Source organism: Loxodonta africana, chromosome 20 (assembly GCF_030014295.1).
Source record: "Loxodonta africana isolate mLoxAfr1 chromosome 20, mLoxAfr1.hap2, whole genome shotgun sequence".
Lineage (NCBI taxonomy): Eukaryota > Metazoa > Chordata > Mammalia > Proboscidea > Elephantidae > Loxodonta > Loxodonta africana.
In genome coordinates, this window is record NC_087361.1 from 33,816,204 (window position 1) to 33,832,261 (window position 16,058).

General features: G+C 36.6%; 1 protein-coding gene across 1 annotated transcript in view; it reads left to right on the forward strand.

Annotated features, from left to right (window-relative positions):
* The window catches only part of ROBO1 (roundabout guidance receptor 1), a 434,889-nt gene that overhangs the window by 377,188 nt on the left and 41,643 nt on the right, over window positions 1-16,058 (forward strand). The window contains exons 18-20 of the mRNA XM_003410186.4: window positions 160-357; window positions 5,941-5,983; window positions 13,323-13,477. Coding sequence (XP_003410234.1) covers window positions 160-357; window positions 5,941-5,983; window positions 13,323-13,477 — 396 coding nt within the window. The remainder of the gene's footprint in view (window positions 1-159; window positions 358-5,940; window positions 5,984-13,322; window positions 13,478-16,058) is intronic.

Sequence of the window (16,058 nt, forward strand, 5' to 3'; positions counted from 1 at the left end):
ACGTGCCATCTTAATTAATGATGGTGGATGCGGAAGAATGAAAAACAAATCTTTGTCTAAAAATTATCAAAATAATAACAATGACTTTATATCATACAAGTATACTCACCTTATGACATTAAGTTTTAAACTCAAATTGATCAGAAAATGGCTTTTCAGATTCTCATGGAAACCCTGTATCACCTGAGGATCAAGTCAGCCTCGCTCAGCAGATTTCAGATGTTGTGAAGCAGCCGGCCTTCATAGCAGGTATCGGGGCGGCCTGTTGGATCATCCTTATGGTCTTTAGCATCTGGCTTTATCGACACCGGAAGAAGAGGAACGGACTTACTAGTACTTACGCGGGTATCAGAAAAGGTACTAGTTTTCCCTATTTTAATATGTTTACATAACTCTTTTAATATGTGATCTAAAGTATTCATTATGATACATATCCAATATAGAATTATTTTAATAAACATGTTCTAAGGTATTTTTATTTTATAGTGGTTTCTACCACATATTAATTCCAGTCAAGTAACAGTACCACAAATAGGGCTTATTGGTTATAGACCTAGTTACTTTAAAATATATTTCAACTATAAATATGTGTGTATGTATGTGTCTATATAAATATACATATTTATATATATATATACACATATATATGTATATTTTTTACCCAAGTAGGTTTAGACTGAGTTGTTATACCATACCCCTGTTTTCTTTGGAAATTATTTCATTATTTTATATTCTAGAGGAAATTTTTGGGTCACCTTGGCACAGGGATTATGAATCCAGTATTTGAACAGTATCTCACAGTTTTAAAGGGAGTGCCATTGCCCTTTGTGAAGCAAAAGAGAAAATACTGCCATTTGATTTATTATAAAATAGTTTCTTCCTAGCAAATATGGACTGCATGACCCTGTTGTGTTCAGAGAGAGGAGGTATAGTATTCATACGTCGTTATCCTTAGAATTGCAGACTTGAATATGTGTAGTCTGCTAATTAGTGATAGAGACTTCGTTACAAATGTGTTTGCAGCTTTTGAAGAGAAAGTTTGCCTGCCTGCTATTTTCTGCAATTTTAAGGATGAATCCAGTTGCCACGGTGTTTCACAAACACCTTTGCCACAAATCCTCAAACCCTGTAGATTGGTGATTTATTTATTTTTGTTCTCTGAGGATATTGTTAACACTGTCAGATAGGTAATCTTTTTTTTTTTTTTTCACCCAAATATTTCCATTACCACTGGGCCCCAGATCTGGGCTATAGCTAGAGTGACAATAATTCCTAGCTGTTAGGAGACAGTCCCAGTTTATGCCTTCTGTCTAGCAAAGTTATTTATAGTGCTTTTTTTTTTTTTTGGTCTCAAAATTGTCCTGGTTTGGATGATAAATTATCCAGTCACCCTAGTTATAGTACCTGTATGTCAGTTTAATAAAACTATTGCTTTGCTGCAAAGGAAATTTAAAGAGGATTACCAATAAAGATGGCCCTCCACCCTTACTTAATTGTTTATATACTTCCTAAGTGTACACATTTTCTATGAGTGTTGGCCGTGTCATTTCTCTGATCAATTTTATGGCAAGATCAGAATGTTCATTGCTAGCTAAAACTTTTTTCAGTGCAAAGTTCTGTTGAGTGTCACTATCTATATATAAAAGTAGACTGGAAAAACAGTGTAAGAAGGGTACACTCTCTGTCACAAGGGGTCTTGGCAAGAGAGAATCTACACAAATTCATCACCAATACTGTAAAAATAAATCAACGTGCCTCTTGCTTGTGTCTCAGCAGTGATCTTCTCATATGCATACATTTGCCTTAACATTATCGTCTTTAAATATGTTGTTTTAAAGATGTTTGTCCTATCTAGACATGAAGCAAATTGTCAGTGTCCCTGCCTGTGAAATGGAAAATGAGGACTTGAGGTTACTGCAAAGATAGCTGGTGTTCATTATGTACAAAGTAGAACAATGCCAGACACGTGTGTTACCACAGAAAACCTTTGATGAAAAAACAATGCGGAGATGGGGGTTGTGGGTACCTGTGTGTTGTGGAGTGGAGAAAGGGGTAGGATGTTGAGGGTAGATTGGGTTTTAAAATCTGATTTGAATGAGGGAAAGTGACTAATTAACATGTAGATGTGGAATCTCTTAAATTCTCCAAAGACTTCCATCATCAATTTACATTTCACAAATAACCAGTCAGTGGAATCCTTTTTCACGTATTGTGATGAAGTAGTAGAACTGTGTGGTTGTAGCAATTTAATGCTCTAAATTGTCTTGAAGTCTTAAAATGTGACATGAAACCCTTCTTCCTTTCTGAAATGTTCTTTTTCCTTTACTAATGTACTTTAAGCATGCTGGCAAATGCCTGTGAGCTTTTTCTGCAAAACCTATTAAACTAATATCGTTGTCCTTTCAGCTAGCTTGTGTTTCAGCAGAAATCATAGAACATAATTACAAATGTAATTTGATGAGCATTTGATTCTGCTTTCCCCACTTTGCCTTGTTGGCACTTTTTCATTAATTCTGTTTCTATGCAATTAAAAAAAAAAAGTGCATTTTGAGATCTTAAAATAAATTTTTTTTTTTTTAATGGGAGAATCAATGCCGGTAATTTTAAAAGAAAAAAAGAAGTGAAATATTTTAAGAAAATGAACGTAAAAGAGCCTATTGACCTATAAAACATCAAGCCAGATTGTCCCGTGGGGTAACAGTGAACATTTTTAACATTCCCCTTTACGTTTAGCCATAGACTTGACATCTACCAGAACACGCAACATCCCCGTACACATACAATCTCATATTCCACTGGCATCCCTGGGTACCTGGAGGGTTTATTTACATCACTGGAAGCTTTGAGAATTAAAGTTGTTCTTTGGTATGCTAGCTGTGAAAATTTCATTGAGGCTGACCTCCTTTCATCTTTTCCTCAAATCCTCAAACTGGAGTTTGCAGTTACCTAGGAGAAATAATGGCAAGGACCTTTCCTATTTTCCCTGTGTCCTTGTGATTGCAAATTAATGTTGAGACACTCCATTCTCACTTGAATTGCCTTAGTTTTTAGTGTATCTTTATTTATTTATGAAGACTTGTTACTGTGGTTCTGAATTTTTGAATGTAGCTAAATTACATGGACTTGGTGAAAAGACCCAACTGAAAGACAACACAATAGAATTCTTAAGATGGGGACGGCTGTGCTGCATAGGAAGGCCGGGGTATAAATTGGGTGCACAGCATTGAGGCTTTTGTTTTTGTTCTTTCTAGTGTGCTCAGAGGTTAAGTGGTTTGGTAAGTGACAGTTGGGCAGAATGCTGCAGGTTCTCTTTGCAACCCCAAAGGCCCTAATTCTAGTGTAAGTTTCTAGGATACGTTCAGATGTGAACAGGAAAACATATGTTTGGCAGCTTTTTTTTGGTATACAGTAATTAATCAATATTCTAGTTCATTGATATTAAAGAGTTTTTGAAAAGACTAATCTTAAAGGGAGATTTATAGGTTTTCCTTGTTTTCCGTACCAGGACAGAGTTTATTTTATATTAATGTGAGGAGCTTGGACAATAAGCCAGTCTCCTCTCTCTATGAAATGATATGGAAATTGCGCAACTCTTATTCCAAAATCCAGGAGTGGGGGAAGATAGAAGAGCGGGGCTGCTACTTTTGAGGTCTCCAGTTCAATTTCAAGCTTTATTGATTAAATGAAGATTTATAACTGCAGAGAGACTGAAGCTTTTCAGAGGGGTGTTATTGTTCTATTGTTTAGCTTCTAGAATGGCATTTAAAAAATGTTTTGTTTACTCTAGGAAGGTTCTAAACATAAACCATAACAGAGGAACTGAGGTTTAAAAATCTCCCTTTTTTTCTGTCCATTCACAAATTTCTGTGATGATCAAAATGTAGCTTTGTACTGTTCATGTGATAAGGCATCAGGCATTTCTTGACAGTGAAGCAGTTCAATTTGTATAGTTTTCTTTGTTCCAGTTCTTGTTCTCACTCTCTCTCTCTTTCTTTCTTCCTTGTCTTTCTCCCTTCATTCTTTCCTCTCTCCTTCCTCCCTCACTTTCTCTCTGTCTCCTCCTTTTATTGCTGAATACTTAAGCAGACCTACTAGCCTACTTTAGCAAGCATTTGCTTTCAGATATCCAGATAGGATAAGGTTCAAGCAAGACCCTGATAATACTTGTTTAAGAATCCATCATCCCCGTGTTTGGAAATGATTAATAGTGGAGGGTTCTCGTTTGTACTGAAGCCATGAGCTAAATCTCTGTTACTAAATGCAGGGTCATTCACAGGCTAAGCCAGCACAGCTCCCCTCCCCAGTGTACTGGGATGTCAGACTCTTGAGAATGGTACCTGTAGAGACAAGCTTCTTTTTTTAACCTCAGATTTGGTTTCGTTCATATATCAGAGTGTCAGAACTACTGGCTTAGTTATTTACATTTGTTTTATGTTCAGCTGTCTGCTTGATTTATACTAATGTGATATGTTCCCTTTCTCTCTTCAGCTTAATAACTGGTTTATATTTTGTTTTGATTTTTCAGTCCCGTCTTTTACCTTCACACCAACAGGTATATATTTGCACTTACCCTCCCCATCTCCTTTGTTAGTTTGGCATGTGTTATACTATTGTGTTTCTGTTTTTATTTCATTTTCTGCAGTAAGTGGGGGAAAGGACTTCCAATGGAATACAGTACTTCATTTACTTATGTCAGGCATGTATATGAAGTAGAAATGGTTGGTGTTACTTTTCATCCATTTAATGCAGTTATTTATTCATGACCCCATACTGCATCTCAGGCCTGTTTGCATGTGTTTCAGTAGATAGACACACTGTTTCTACCGTCAGCATGATTTAACATGCTAATGACCTTACTGATTATTTCATACTTGGCAGTCTGTTCTTTTCCTTAACTTAAGCTTTTCGAGTTTTCAAACACAAATTTCTCTTCCTTGCCCTTCTCTGTCCAGAGAATCACAATTCTGAAAGGTAACCAAAATATCGAGCACATGTGCCAGATAAAACTTTTCCTTTTCCCAAGGTCAAAATCCTGATATTCTGTCTATTCCACTTCTTTGAAAGTGGGCCCTCTTCTTTCACTTTACCTTTAGTAACAGATGTACCTGTAGTCTTGCCTCGGTTTTAATCCAGTTATTGTGATCGCTGGAAGCAGTTATCTCTCCTTAACAGACTCCGAGTGTGGACTTGGCAGCTTTTAAAAACACGTTTTTTTTTTCCCCCTTAGTAAATGCTTCTGTATTTACAGAACAGCTAATCTTCTTAACCCCTTGCCTATGTGCAAATCTTTTGTTGTTGTTGTTGTTATGGCTAAATCTTTAAGCCCCCAATTTATTAAGCTGAGAATGCTTTCAAGCACATTAAATATATTTTCAGTATATATACATGTCTAATGAAAATATAACGAGAAGAGTTTCCACAAGCCACAATCAAAAATAGGCCTCATTGATTAATAGTCACAACTTAGTATACAGCTTTGTGTGTGGAGAGAGATTTATTTTATCATTTATCTTTGTCTTACTAGTACTCATACTTCTGGGAAAATAGGCTAGTATTTTTTTCCCCCCAGATGAATGATTTCACTGATATAAAATCATAACATTATGTGATCTAATAACAAATCTGAAACAAAAAATCATGAGAATGCAAATATAAAAATGTGTAATAATTACATTTAATGAGTCTACTGAATTTTTGGTTTTGTTTAGTTCTCAACCTTGTTGGTACATAAAGAACATATGAATGACTTATGTTAAATTCTGTGCAATCTTTAAAAAAAAAATACTAAAATAAAAAACCTCCTTTTCTGTGATGATTTTTGTAATGATTTTAGGTAGAAAGGGGAAAATATTCTATTTTACATAGATTCTCATGAATGTACTAGATTTTGATATATAAATATGCTTATTAATTGTTGCTTTTTTTTTGATAACATTTTAGTAACTTATCAGAGAGGAGGCGAAGCTGTGAGCAGTGGAGGGAGGTAATTATTTTGTTTGTTTTGTGGATTCTAAGGGGATTTTCAAATATTTTTTCTTGTCTTCCTCAATGATGTCATTTTCCTCTCTTAAAAGGTTTAACTTCAAGGTGCAATTTTATTCAGACCTTTTATAAACATAAACACGGGGCTGTGCAGTTGAAACCAAGCTATTTAAACACCGTTGCAATTATTGGTGGGAACAGTTGCAACTTAGTCAATGAACACCAGAGGGAGAACTTTCACCAGGAAAGACAGACTTGCTGCTCTAGCAGATGATTAAAAGGAGTTAAAGTAATTAAGCTGTGTCATTTATGCAGATTAAGAAATATGGCTAGATAACAGATACCATCAAAGAAAAGTGTTCATCCGAAAACCTGCTGAACACAGCAATTGCCCATAAGTTGTAGATGATGTTTGTTTCCTTGGGTTTTTTTTGTTTTGTTTTGTTTTGTTTTTGGTGTTGTTATAAATTCAACATAGTTTAGCTCTCCATTTGCAGGGAAATATGCTGAAATTAAAAAACAAAAGAAGAAATCTAGGTAGCTTGCTAACAAAGAGCTTTCTTTCCCTCTAATTAAAATGAACCTCAATCCTATCTTTATGATTTTTTTGTAATTATTATTCAGCGAGCTTTAATACATTCACAGAGCATTCACAGCTTAGAAGGGTTTGAAGAAAGGTATGAGTTGCATGAGCCAAGCTTCAGGATTTTCCACAATAAAGTGATTTTTTTGAAAACGGTAACATCTAGCTTCATGTATAAGAAAATATCCTTCCAACCCAAACCATTTTATAATTCAAACTCGATTAAATTATTGAGGGCCCTGCTTTGTTTGCTCTAAAGGAATTTATAGCCTAGATAGTCTATAAATGTGTTTGCTACTGGGAAAAACAAAAATGAGTAAAATATTATTCCTGAATCCAAGGAACATCTCGTCAAATAAGAAAATGACTGAATTTAATTTATGTCAGAGAGTGATTAGAAAAAAGTGTTGACCGCCTTTAGCCGATGCTGTACAAACTGGGTATCAGTTATTAATCTTTTCTTTCCCTTCTAGTGCTAGCTTCCTGTTCTCATACCTGTGACACAAAGCCAGCCACTGAAAGACTTCAAAGCTAGGGAGACCTTCATAAGGAATAAAGCCACTTGATTCAGGAATTAAACCAGGGCATGTTTTTGCATCTAGGGGACTTCCATCTAAATCGCAGCTCAGACATTCATGAAAGAGCCTCCAGCACACAAATATTCTCTCCTGGGTAGAGGTGGAACGCCTGATCGTATAACCATCTCTCTGCATGTGTCTATCCATGACTGTAGACTTCAGCTTTCTCATTAATAAAAGCAGCGAAAGTCCTTACTGAGCATTTTCTATATGTTTTTCTGTACTGGCTTTGTACCAAAATGTAAGACTGGTTCCTGCTTTAAAGGAATTTATAGCCTAGATAGGCAAAATGATCACATGGGAAGCAATGGCAGCAATGCATAGATAGCAAATGCTAGTTTCTACAACCAAACCCATTGTAGTAGAGTCAATTTTGCCTCATAGCGACCCTATAGGACAGGATAGAACTGCCCTGTGGGGTTTCCAGGCAGCAGCTGGTGTATTCAAACTGCCAACCTTTTTGGTTAGCAGCCATAGCTCTTAACCACTGAGCCACCAGGGCTCCCCAGCAGGGCTGAGAATTCACAAAGTTCTTGAATTATCCATTTGGAAAGCGTGTTATATCACCATACAGAAGTAACATTCTAAGTGTAAAAACAGCATGCCAGAAGTACAACCAACTTATTTCAAACACCAAACAGAAACCATTTTCTCCCAAATGAAACAATAAAGGATGCTGAAACATTAGAGAAGCAACAGTTAAATAAAGGTCTTACAGTCAGTGCTCAAAATGACCCTGATGTATATATACAACTTTAAATTTATTTATTTACTAGATATATTTATTGAACACCTACTATGCAGCAGGCACCGCTCTAGGTGGCTGGGATACATCAATGAACAGATAAAAATGCCTGTCCTTGTCAACCTTACATTATAGTGGAGGAGATAGAAATAAATAATAAACATTTTTAAAAAGTCACATATATTAGCAGGTGATTAGCTTTTTTGGAAAAAAAAAAAAATAGCAGAATAAGAGGGATCAGGAGTGCATTAGGAAGAGGCCTCATTTCCTAGCCATGCGTGAATGTGTCCGTGTATATGTGTTTGTGTTTCCGTGTTCTGTGATCCCTTAGGGTAAGAGTGAGCAGTGAGCCAGACTCCTGCACTGACTTCTTTATTGTCCATTCCTGAACCCTGTTTTCCCTCAGGTATCTCAGACTCTTTGAGATCCTCAATGGACCTCCCATCTCTCTAGTTTAATGACACTCAAGCCAAGACCTTCAAGTCATCCACTTTTACCTCCTACAACCATTGCCACATTTTGTTGATTCTACCTCTTACCCCCTTCGCCATCAATAATATTGTTTAAGCATTTGCTCTCACGCGTCTAATCTATTACAAGCCCCAAGGAGCCCTACCTTGTCCTAATAGTACCACGTCCTCCAATTTCCCTTTGCCTACTGGAGCCAGACTGCTGTTTCTAAATGTTTATTGATTATGTCTCTGAGCTGCTGAAAATTCAGTTTTAGTGGAGCCTGCCATGATACAAGATCAAGTCCAAACTTCTTGGTAAAGCAGATGAAGTCCACGACCTGTAGGCCTTTGCAGGCCCACTTCACACCTCTGTGTGCCACACCTTAGAATCTACTGTGTCAGCCCACTCACCCTTCACCAACACGTCATTCTCTTGTATGTCTTTACTACATTGCACATGCATTACATCAGCCTGCAATGCCCGCACCACCCTGTAGCCCCTTATCAGTTTGCTGAATTTTACCTGCTAGGTCCTCTATGGAAACCCTGGTAATGGTGTGGTTAAAAGTTGGGCTGTTAACCAAAAAGTCAGCAGTTTGATTCCACTAGGCACTCCTTGGAAACCCTATGAAGCAGTTCTACTTTGTCCTATAGGGTCATTATAGGTAGGAATTGACTCAATGGCAGTGGGTTTGGGTTTTTTTTTTTTTTTTTTTTTGATACTCTGTATTTTTCGTACTTCGTAAATAGTACAATTAAGCATCTAACATAAGGTGATGGAATTATGTTTTGTTTCTATCAGGGGCCAGGAAACTATGGCTCTTGGCCAAATCCAGCCCATTGTCTGTCTTTATTAATAAAATTTTATAAGAATACAGCTACACCCATTCTTTGCATATTATATATGCTTTCATGCTTCAATGGCAGAGTGTGATAGTTGCAAAAGAGACCATGTGGCCTGCAAAGCCTAATTTAGTTACTATCTGGTCCTTCCTAAAGAAAGTTGGCCAACCCTTTTTTTTTTTTTTTTATATGATTGCCTTTCACAGTATACTGTGAGATCCTGAAGTGTAGAGTCTATGAATTATTGATTTTCAAAGATATCACCAATAAATATCATAGGAAGGAAGGAGTAAGAGGATTAATGAGGGAATGAATGTCAAAAGACCTGAGTTCAGTCCTTGATGACTTTTAAGAAAATATTTTTTCGTCTGATAAAGAAGAAGGTTTAGCTAGAACTCTCTCCTAGTTCTCGAAATTATAAATGTAGCTATTACCAGGAGAGGGAAAATGAGGATTGTGGTAAGCAAAGAGACCTCTTCCCAATTTGAGAAGGGCAAAGAATTTGTGAAGTACTCCAGGAGAGGATCCTGGTGATATTAAGTAGCTGTTCCTGTTCTTTTGTTTTCCTTCCCTCAAACATCCTAGTCAGTGCTTCCAAAAAAAAAAAAAAAAATACTACTTAAAAACTAAACCACAACAGAGTAAGCCTGAAGAAGGGGGTGGGAAGGTCTGGCTAACCAGATGAGGAATGCCAAGAGTATATTTCCTGTCAGTGGGAGGTGAAAAAAGAAACAGAATGCAACCTTTACTTCTCTTTAAAACATTGGCAACCCTCGTATTTATCCCTCATGTCCTTCTGGGCTTCAGAGCTCTTTCAATATATCAACGGAAAAAAGAAACACTATAGGCAACCCTTACTGCCAGGTTCCCTGACCATATCCCCCAGCGACAGGGACTTACAGACTTTTATTTTGTGGTTTAGGAGTTCAAATCGTTTTTCCTGCAGAGAGTGATTGGAATTTCTAAAGTAGGAAGGGAGGAGGAATTGAAGGTAATTGCCACATCATTATTAAAGTCTATGTGCCCTCTTTTTCTTGATGAAACTATATCCCTTTAGTAAAATGAGGAAATAAATTAGTTTTTTGAGAGCCTTAGTGTTTTTTCTTCCTTGGACAATGCTGTCTTTTTAAAGGACAAGGAAAGAACTGAGCAAAACTCAGACATGTTAAAATGAAAATGTGAGCTAAAATGTTTTATGATAATATTGTCATACATGTTCATCACTGTAACCAGTGTTTTTTGGTTTTTTTTTGTATCTGCTTCATTTCTTATTGTTGGGAGCCAAATCTGTCCCATACACATTTGATAATCTTAAATCTATAAAGCCTATGAAATTGTTAGTCTAAAAAGACCTTGACACCCTTATCAGAGTAGTTGCATATGACCTTGGCTTCCTAAAAGACCTCTGAAATCCACACATGGCATGTTAAGATTAATTGTGGGCTAGTAGTCACAGCACACCTTCTTCCTTCAATAATTAGCATTCCAAATTCAAGTCTAAACAGAGAGCTAGGATGTGAATTGTTAATCCTCCTTGCTGTTGGAAATCACCCGTATGCATGAAAAGTTTTTTCAGCCTATGATAATATCAAAACATTGACTGTAAAGCCTTTTTCAGAAGGAATCACAGTAGCATAAAAACGTCTATTCCTTTTGAAACATATAAGTCAGACTGGAAACTTTCCACTTGACCCATACTCCTAACATCCCATAATATCTTTATAGTATCAAAAATAGAGATTTATCTTTAACAACTTCTGTAGCGACAACACTCCTGGTGTAAGTTGAAGAGAAAATAAAAAAGGACAGGTAAAGATTATTAGATGCAGAGTTTCTAAAACTAACGTGTATTTCAAAGCCTTCAGATATCCATGATATAAAAAGTAGTTGCTCTCAAGTTGATCCTGACTCGTGGCAACCCCACCCTACATGTGTCAGAGTAGGACTGTGCCCCATAAGGTTTTCAGTGGATGGTTTTTCAGAAGTACATCATCAGGTCTTTCTTCCAAGGTGCCTCTGAGTGTACTAGAACAACCAACCTTTTGGTTAGCGGCTGAACACATTAACTCTTTGCACCACCCAGGGACTCCATCCATGATGTAACTTGTACTTAAATGTTTGGAATTTTCAACAGTTCAGCAACATTGCTCTTCAGGGCATGTGTTTATCAACACTTTTAGCAGAAAGTTTGCTTGCTTTTAACAGCTTTTTTTCTGAATTTCAAGACTTCAGACATTTCCTCTACTCTTCCTTTTGTTCAGAGTGTTTGCGAGCTTTAGGAAATTGCAGCACTCTGCAGTGTATGTAGGAGCCCTAGTGGTGCAGTGATTAAAGAGCTTGGCTGCTAACCAAAAGGTCAGCAGTTTCAATCCATTAGTCACTCTGCAGGAGAAAGATGTTGCGGCCTGCTTCTGTAAAGACTTACAGCCTTGGAAACCCTATGAAGCAGTTCTACTCTCTCCTGTAGGGTTGCTGTGAGCCAGAATTGACTCGACGGCAGTGGGTTTGGGTTTTTTTGGTTTGCAGTATATGTATTTAAAACATACTGGATTGGGTGTAGGTTCTAGGACCACACTGCTAGGTTTGAATCCCGGATCTGTACCTCTTTCACTCTATAACCTTGCTCAGGTGTCTCAGTTTCATTATCTATAAAATAAGCATAATAATAGTAATAGTACCTACTTCATTTAATACATGTGAGGACTAAATGTATCAATACATGTAAAGAACTCAGAACAGTACCTCACAAATTGCAAGCAACAGTAAATATTTGTTTTTATTAAAGATATACGTATACACACAGAACACACATGCACACATATGTAAACAGATCAATAAATTATAAATCCATATTCTGCTTTTGAGTTGAATTATTCCTCAAATAACCATCAGTGGTATATTAAGTTTCCTCCATAGACTACCTGTGTGGCAGAATATGAACCATGGAGGGCGAAATGTCAGCTTCGTGCTTCTGGCATAAATAAGAAGCATGGTCATTGCGCTTTAACAAAAAAAGTGAAGCCACAAAGAAAATTTTTGCAGAATCTGTAGCACCAGTCTGTTTATTATGGACCTGACAGCCCATCATACATCATCACCTCTTTTGCTGAATTATCAAATGGAGTTAATGTTGGAAACGGACAGCAAGAACGCCATTCTTGGACTCCAGTTTGAGTCTGGCTCTGGTGGTCCAGGGCTCCCATTAATAACTGCTGATGCGCTTTGCCTTCCCCACAGACAGTCAAAGAGGATTAACATCTGCTGTGCCAAAGAAAACATGGCCACTGGTGTTTCCTGTAGTGGACATCTTTGTTTTAAAAACACATTTAATTCAGCAGCTTTCATCTGCATATGTCGGGATCTGTGGCATCTTACATTGTCACCGTCAGAAAAGGTTGACAAGCTTACGGAGCTGTGCGTGGCCACATTGTGTAAAATGTCACAGAGCCAAAGACACTATTTCTATAACATGGTTTTGAAGAAAAAATATGCAAATATGCTTAATGTTACAGACCCATTGTCTGAGCTTATTCCATTCTATAATGAAATTGTGAGAAGAGTCATCGTAATGGAATGATTTTTTAACGAGGCAAAAATGATGAAATGCACACTGTCTTGACTGAAGTATACCTTCAGCTACTAAGAGAATCCTAAAAATACATGTATCCGTATTTTTAGATTCCACATTTCAATTTTGAGTTATTATGACTGAAGATGGAGTGGAATATTGCAAAATGCACAGGATATTACCTCTGAAGCACAGCTCTGCCAGTATACAGACTTACTGTGATGTAAACTGAGGCATCTGCTGAAACATTCTACGACAGTTGCCCTGTCTGTAAAAATAAAGAAGTAATAGTATCAATCTGCATAGTTCACAGAATTATTTGTGAGACTGAGATGAAACTTTCGTCAGAATTCTGAGTGGAAAATATTATGCCCTCCTGGTGGCACAGTGGTTAAGAGCTTGGCTGCTAACCAAAAAGTCAGTAGTTCGAATCCACCGACTGCTCCTTGGAAACCCTAGAGGGTATTTCTCTGTCCTATAGGGCCACTATGAATCAGAAGTGACAGCAGTGGGTTTAATTTTTAGTTTTGCTATTGATATAACATTTGCCTTTATATATTTATTTCTTTAGACCAGGACTTCTCAACATCAGTGAACCCGCTGCGCAGCCCTGGCTGGCAGACACGTGGCCTAATACTGGCAACAATCACAACGACTGCTCCATCAATTGCTGCACAGCAGGCAACGGGAACAGCGATAGCAACCTGACGACCTACAGTCGGCCAGGTTAGACCCAGAGAGAGCTTGATCCGTAAAAACTTTCCAAGGAATTAGCCGGAAGGAGATTAATTTCTTCTGCCTTCTTCCCAACTCTGGACATGCACACATCAACTTCAGGGTTCCAACATAAATGCAGATATTTTTTGACATGTTGAAAGTAGTGCAAGTCAAAATCTTTTACATAGAGCTCAAGTCCAGATTGCTTTGTTCTGCCTTTACATTACTGATGCCGTAAAGGCATTTCTGAATAGCTGCAAGATTATAAAGCCAATAGTCTGTATTCCTCAAAGAATCTTGGAACATGTATCAGGCAGTCGTCCCAAATAAAGTTCCAAACATAAAGGCAGGAACAGAGTATGAGCCAACCCCCCCAAATAAAAATGTTACAAATACAAATGGTAAATATGATTGTTGTGTAGTATAAGAAAAGAAAATAGCAGTGAATGAATTAATGTAGCCTCCGGTAGCAGGAAAGCCTTGAAAGATGACAAGCACTAATATTCGAATGATTAGAAGGCTCTCGGTTTGTATTCATTGTTATCCATAATGTTTTTGTGTTCCGTGCTATGCTTTGCTTTGTATATGTACATATCGGGAGGGGGAAGACAGGCAAGGAGGGAAATTAGAAATTTATTAACATTGGAAAGGAAAATCTGATCAGTATTTTATGAAATTTAAACTATTCTTTAGCACATTAGCTTGACACAAGTATTTCCCCCATGACTAAAAACCCCCACACCTAACCCTTTACCGAAAATAAGTTTCCCAGTATGTGATAGGAGACCTGATGGTGAAGTGGTTAAGAGCTCATGCTGTTAACCAAAAGGTTGGCAGTTTAAATCCACCAGTCGCTCCTCGGAAACCCTATGGGGCAGTTTTACTCTGTCCTATAGGGTCGCTGTGTGTTGTAATCGACTAGACAGCACACAACAACAACAACAATGACAAGTATGCGATGGGATAGTGAATGAAGAACAGAAATTTTGGGATAGATAACAAATAGAGGAAAACGAAGTTGTGTAGAAGTAGTTATCTTTATATGAATGTATGTAATGATATTTTTTTAATTATAACTTTATAATTATTTTAATTTGTTCCAAGATTTGGGGAATAGAACAGATCAGAAGGCCAATAAACCTATATTTAGAGTGAATCAAATTCTTTAATAGCAATAGCAGTAATAATAATAATTGTAATAAAGAAATTTTTAAATAGAAATTAGCAAAAATTCAAAATCAGATTTTATAGCATAGAAGCCAGTCCTAAGGACACAAGAAATATGTATCTTTCTGTAGGTATGTACGCATATAATTATTTTGTGTTGTGTTTTTGTTTCAGAAATATGTTTGAGTAAATAGTGTTGTTAACATTTTATACTAAAACATGACAGTAAAAATGGGTGGGTATGCTGGATTTAAAAGCATAAACAGAATGAAAATTATAAATAATTTGGGAAAAAACAAAAATTTTAAAAACAAACACTGATAACATAGGAAATACTAAAAATAATACGCAAAGAATCCAAAGGTATGACTCCAACAAGTAAAATAACACATGGAATTAAGGAGAATGGAAAGAGGAATTGCATTTAAATAAAGATGTTATATACTATAAAGAACAAACCATAGGGCAATCTGTATGTCTAGCCTTAAAACAAGTCCCAAGTCTCCATTCTGAATCCGAACAAGTCCGTGTCTGCCAGAGGTCCATAATCTAGTTGTCCGGACAGATGGATACACAAGTTATTATAATTAAAAGAAAGACTGTGAGACCTATAGAAAAGGGAAAAAAAAAATGTGATAACCATTTAAATTAATATGTAGAGCTGCATTGTCCAATATGGTAGATACCACATGGAGCCATTTAAATTTAAATGAACTAAATTAAATTAAATGTGAAATTCAGTTACTCAGTTACACTAGCCACATTTCAAGTGCTCAGTAGTCACAGATGGCTAGTGGCTACTGTACCATCGAGCAATACAGAACAGAACACGGTCATTATCTCAGAAAGATGTAGGTACAGGGCAGCCCTGACAGAATGGAAAAGCAAAATGAGATTGTCTAAATCACATTACCTTTCATAATATTTGTTGACCACTCTTAAACAAAACTTAATGCCTAGAAATAAGAAATAACAATTACTAAAGGCAAGATGAATCAAATCTCCCTGCCCAGAGTAGGTGAATTCTGTAAGATGAGATTTATGAGACTAATGAGATGAAGCATTTACCAGAAGGTTTTTCTTAAGATTATGTTCATATTTACATCTTTAGTGGAAAGCATGTTAATTGATCATTTTTCAAAATATGCAGTTGGAAACCAATCTACAAGGCGATCTGTTAATATTGACCCCCCTAAATTCATAAAAAAAAAAATTTTTTTTTTTATGAATTACGTGACTAAAACAATAGTAGTTTTACCATTGTAACTTGACTGTTTAAAAAATATTTTGATTTAAAGATATGATTTTAGTCCTTCAAACTATTATTTTATATTTTCAACTGCAAATTGTATTTCCATATACACCAGTGATTTAAGTCCCGAAAAGTTCAAGGAGAAAATACAGGGAGACTGAGATATTAGAC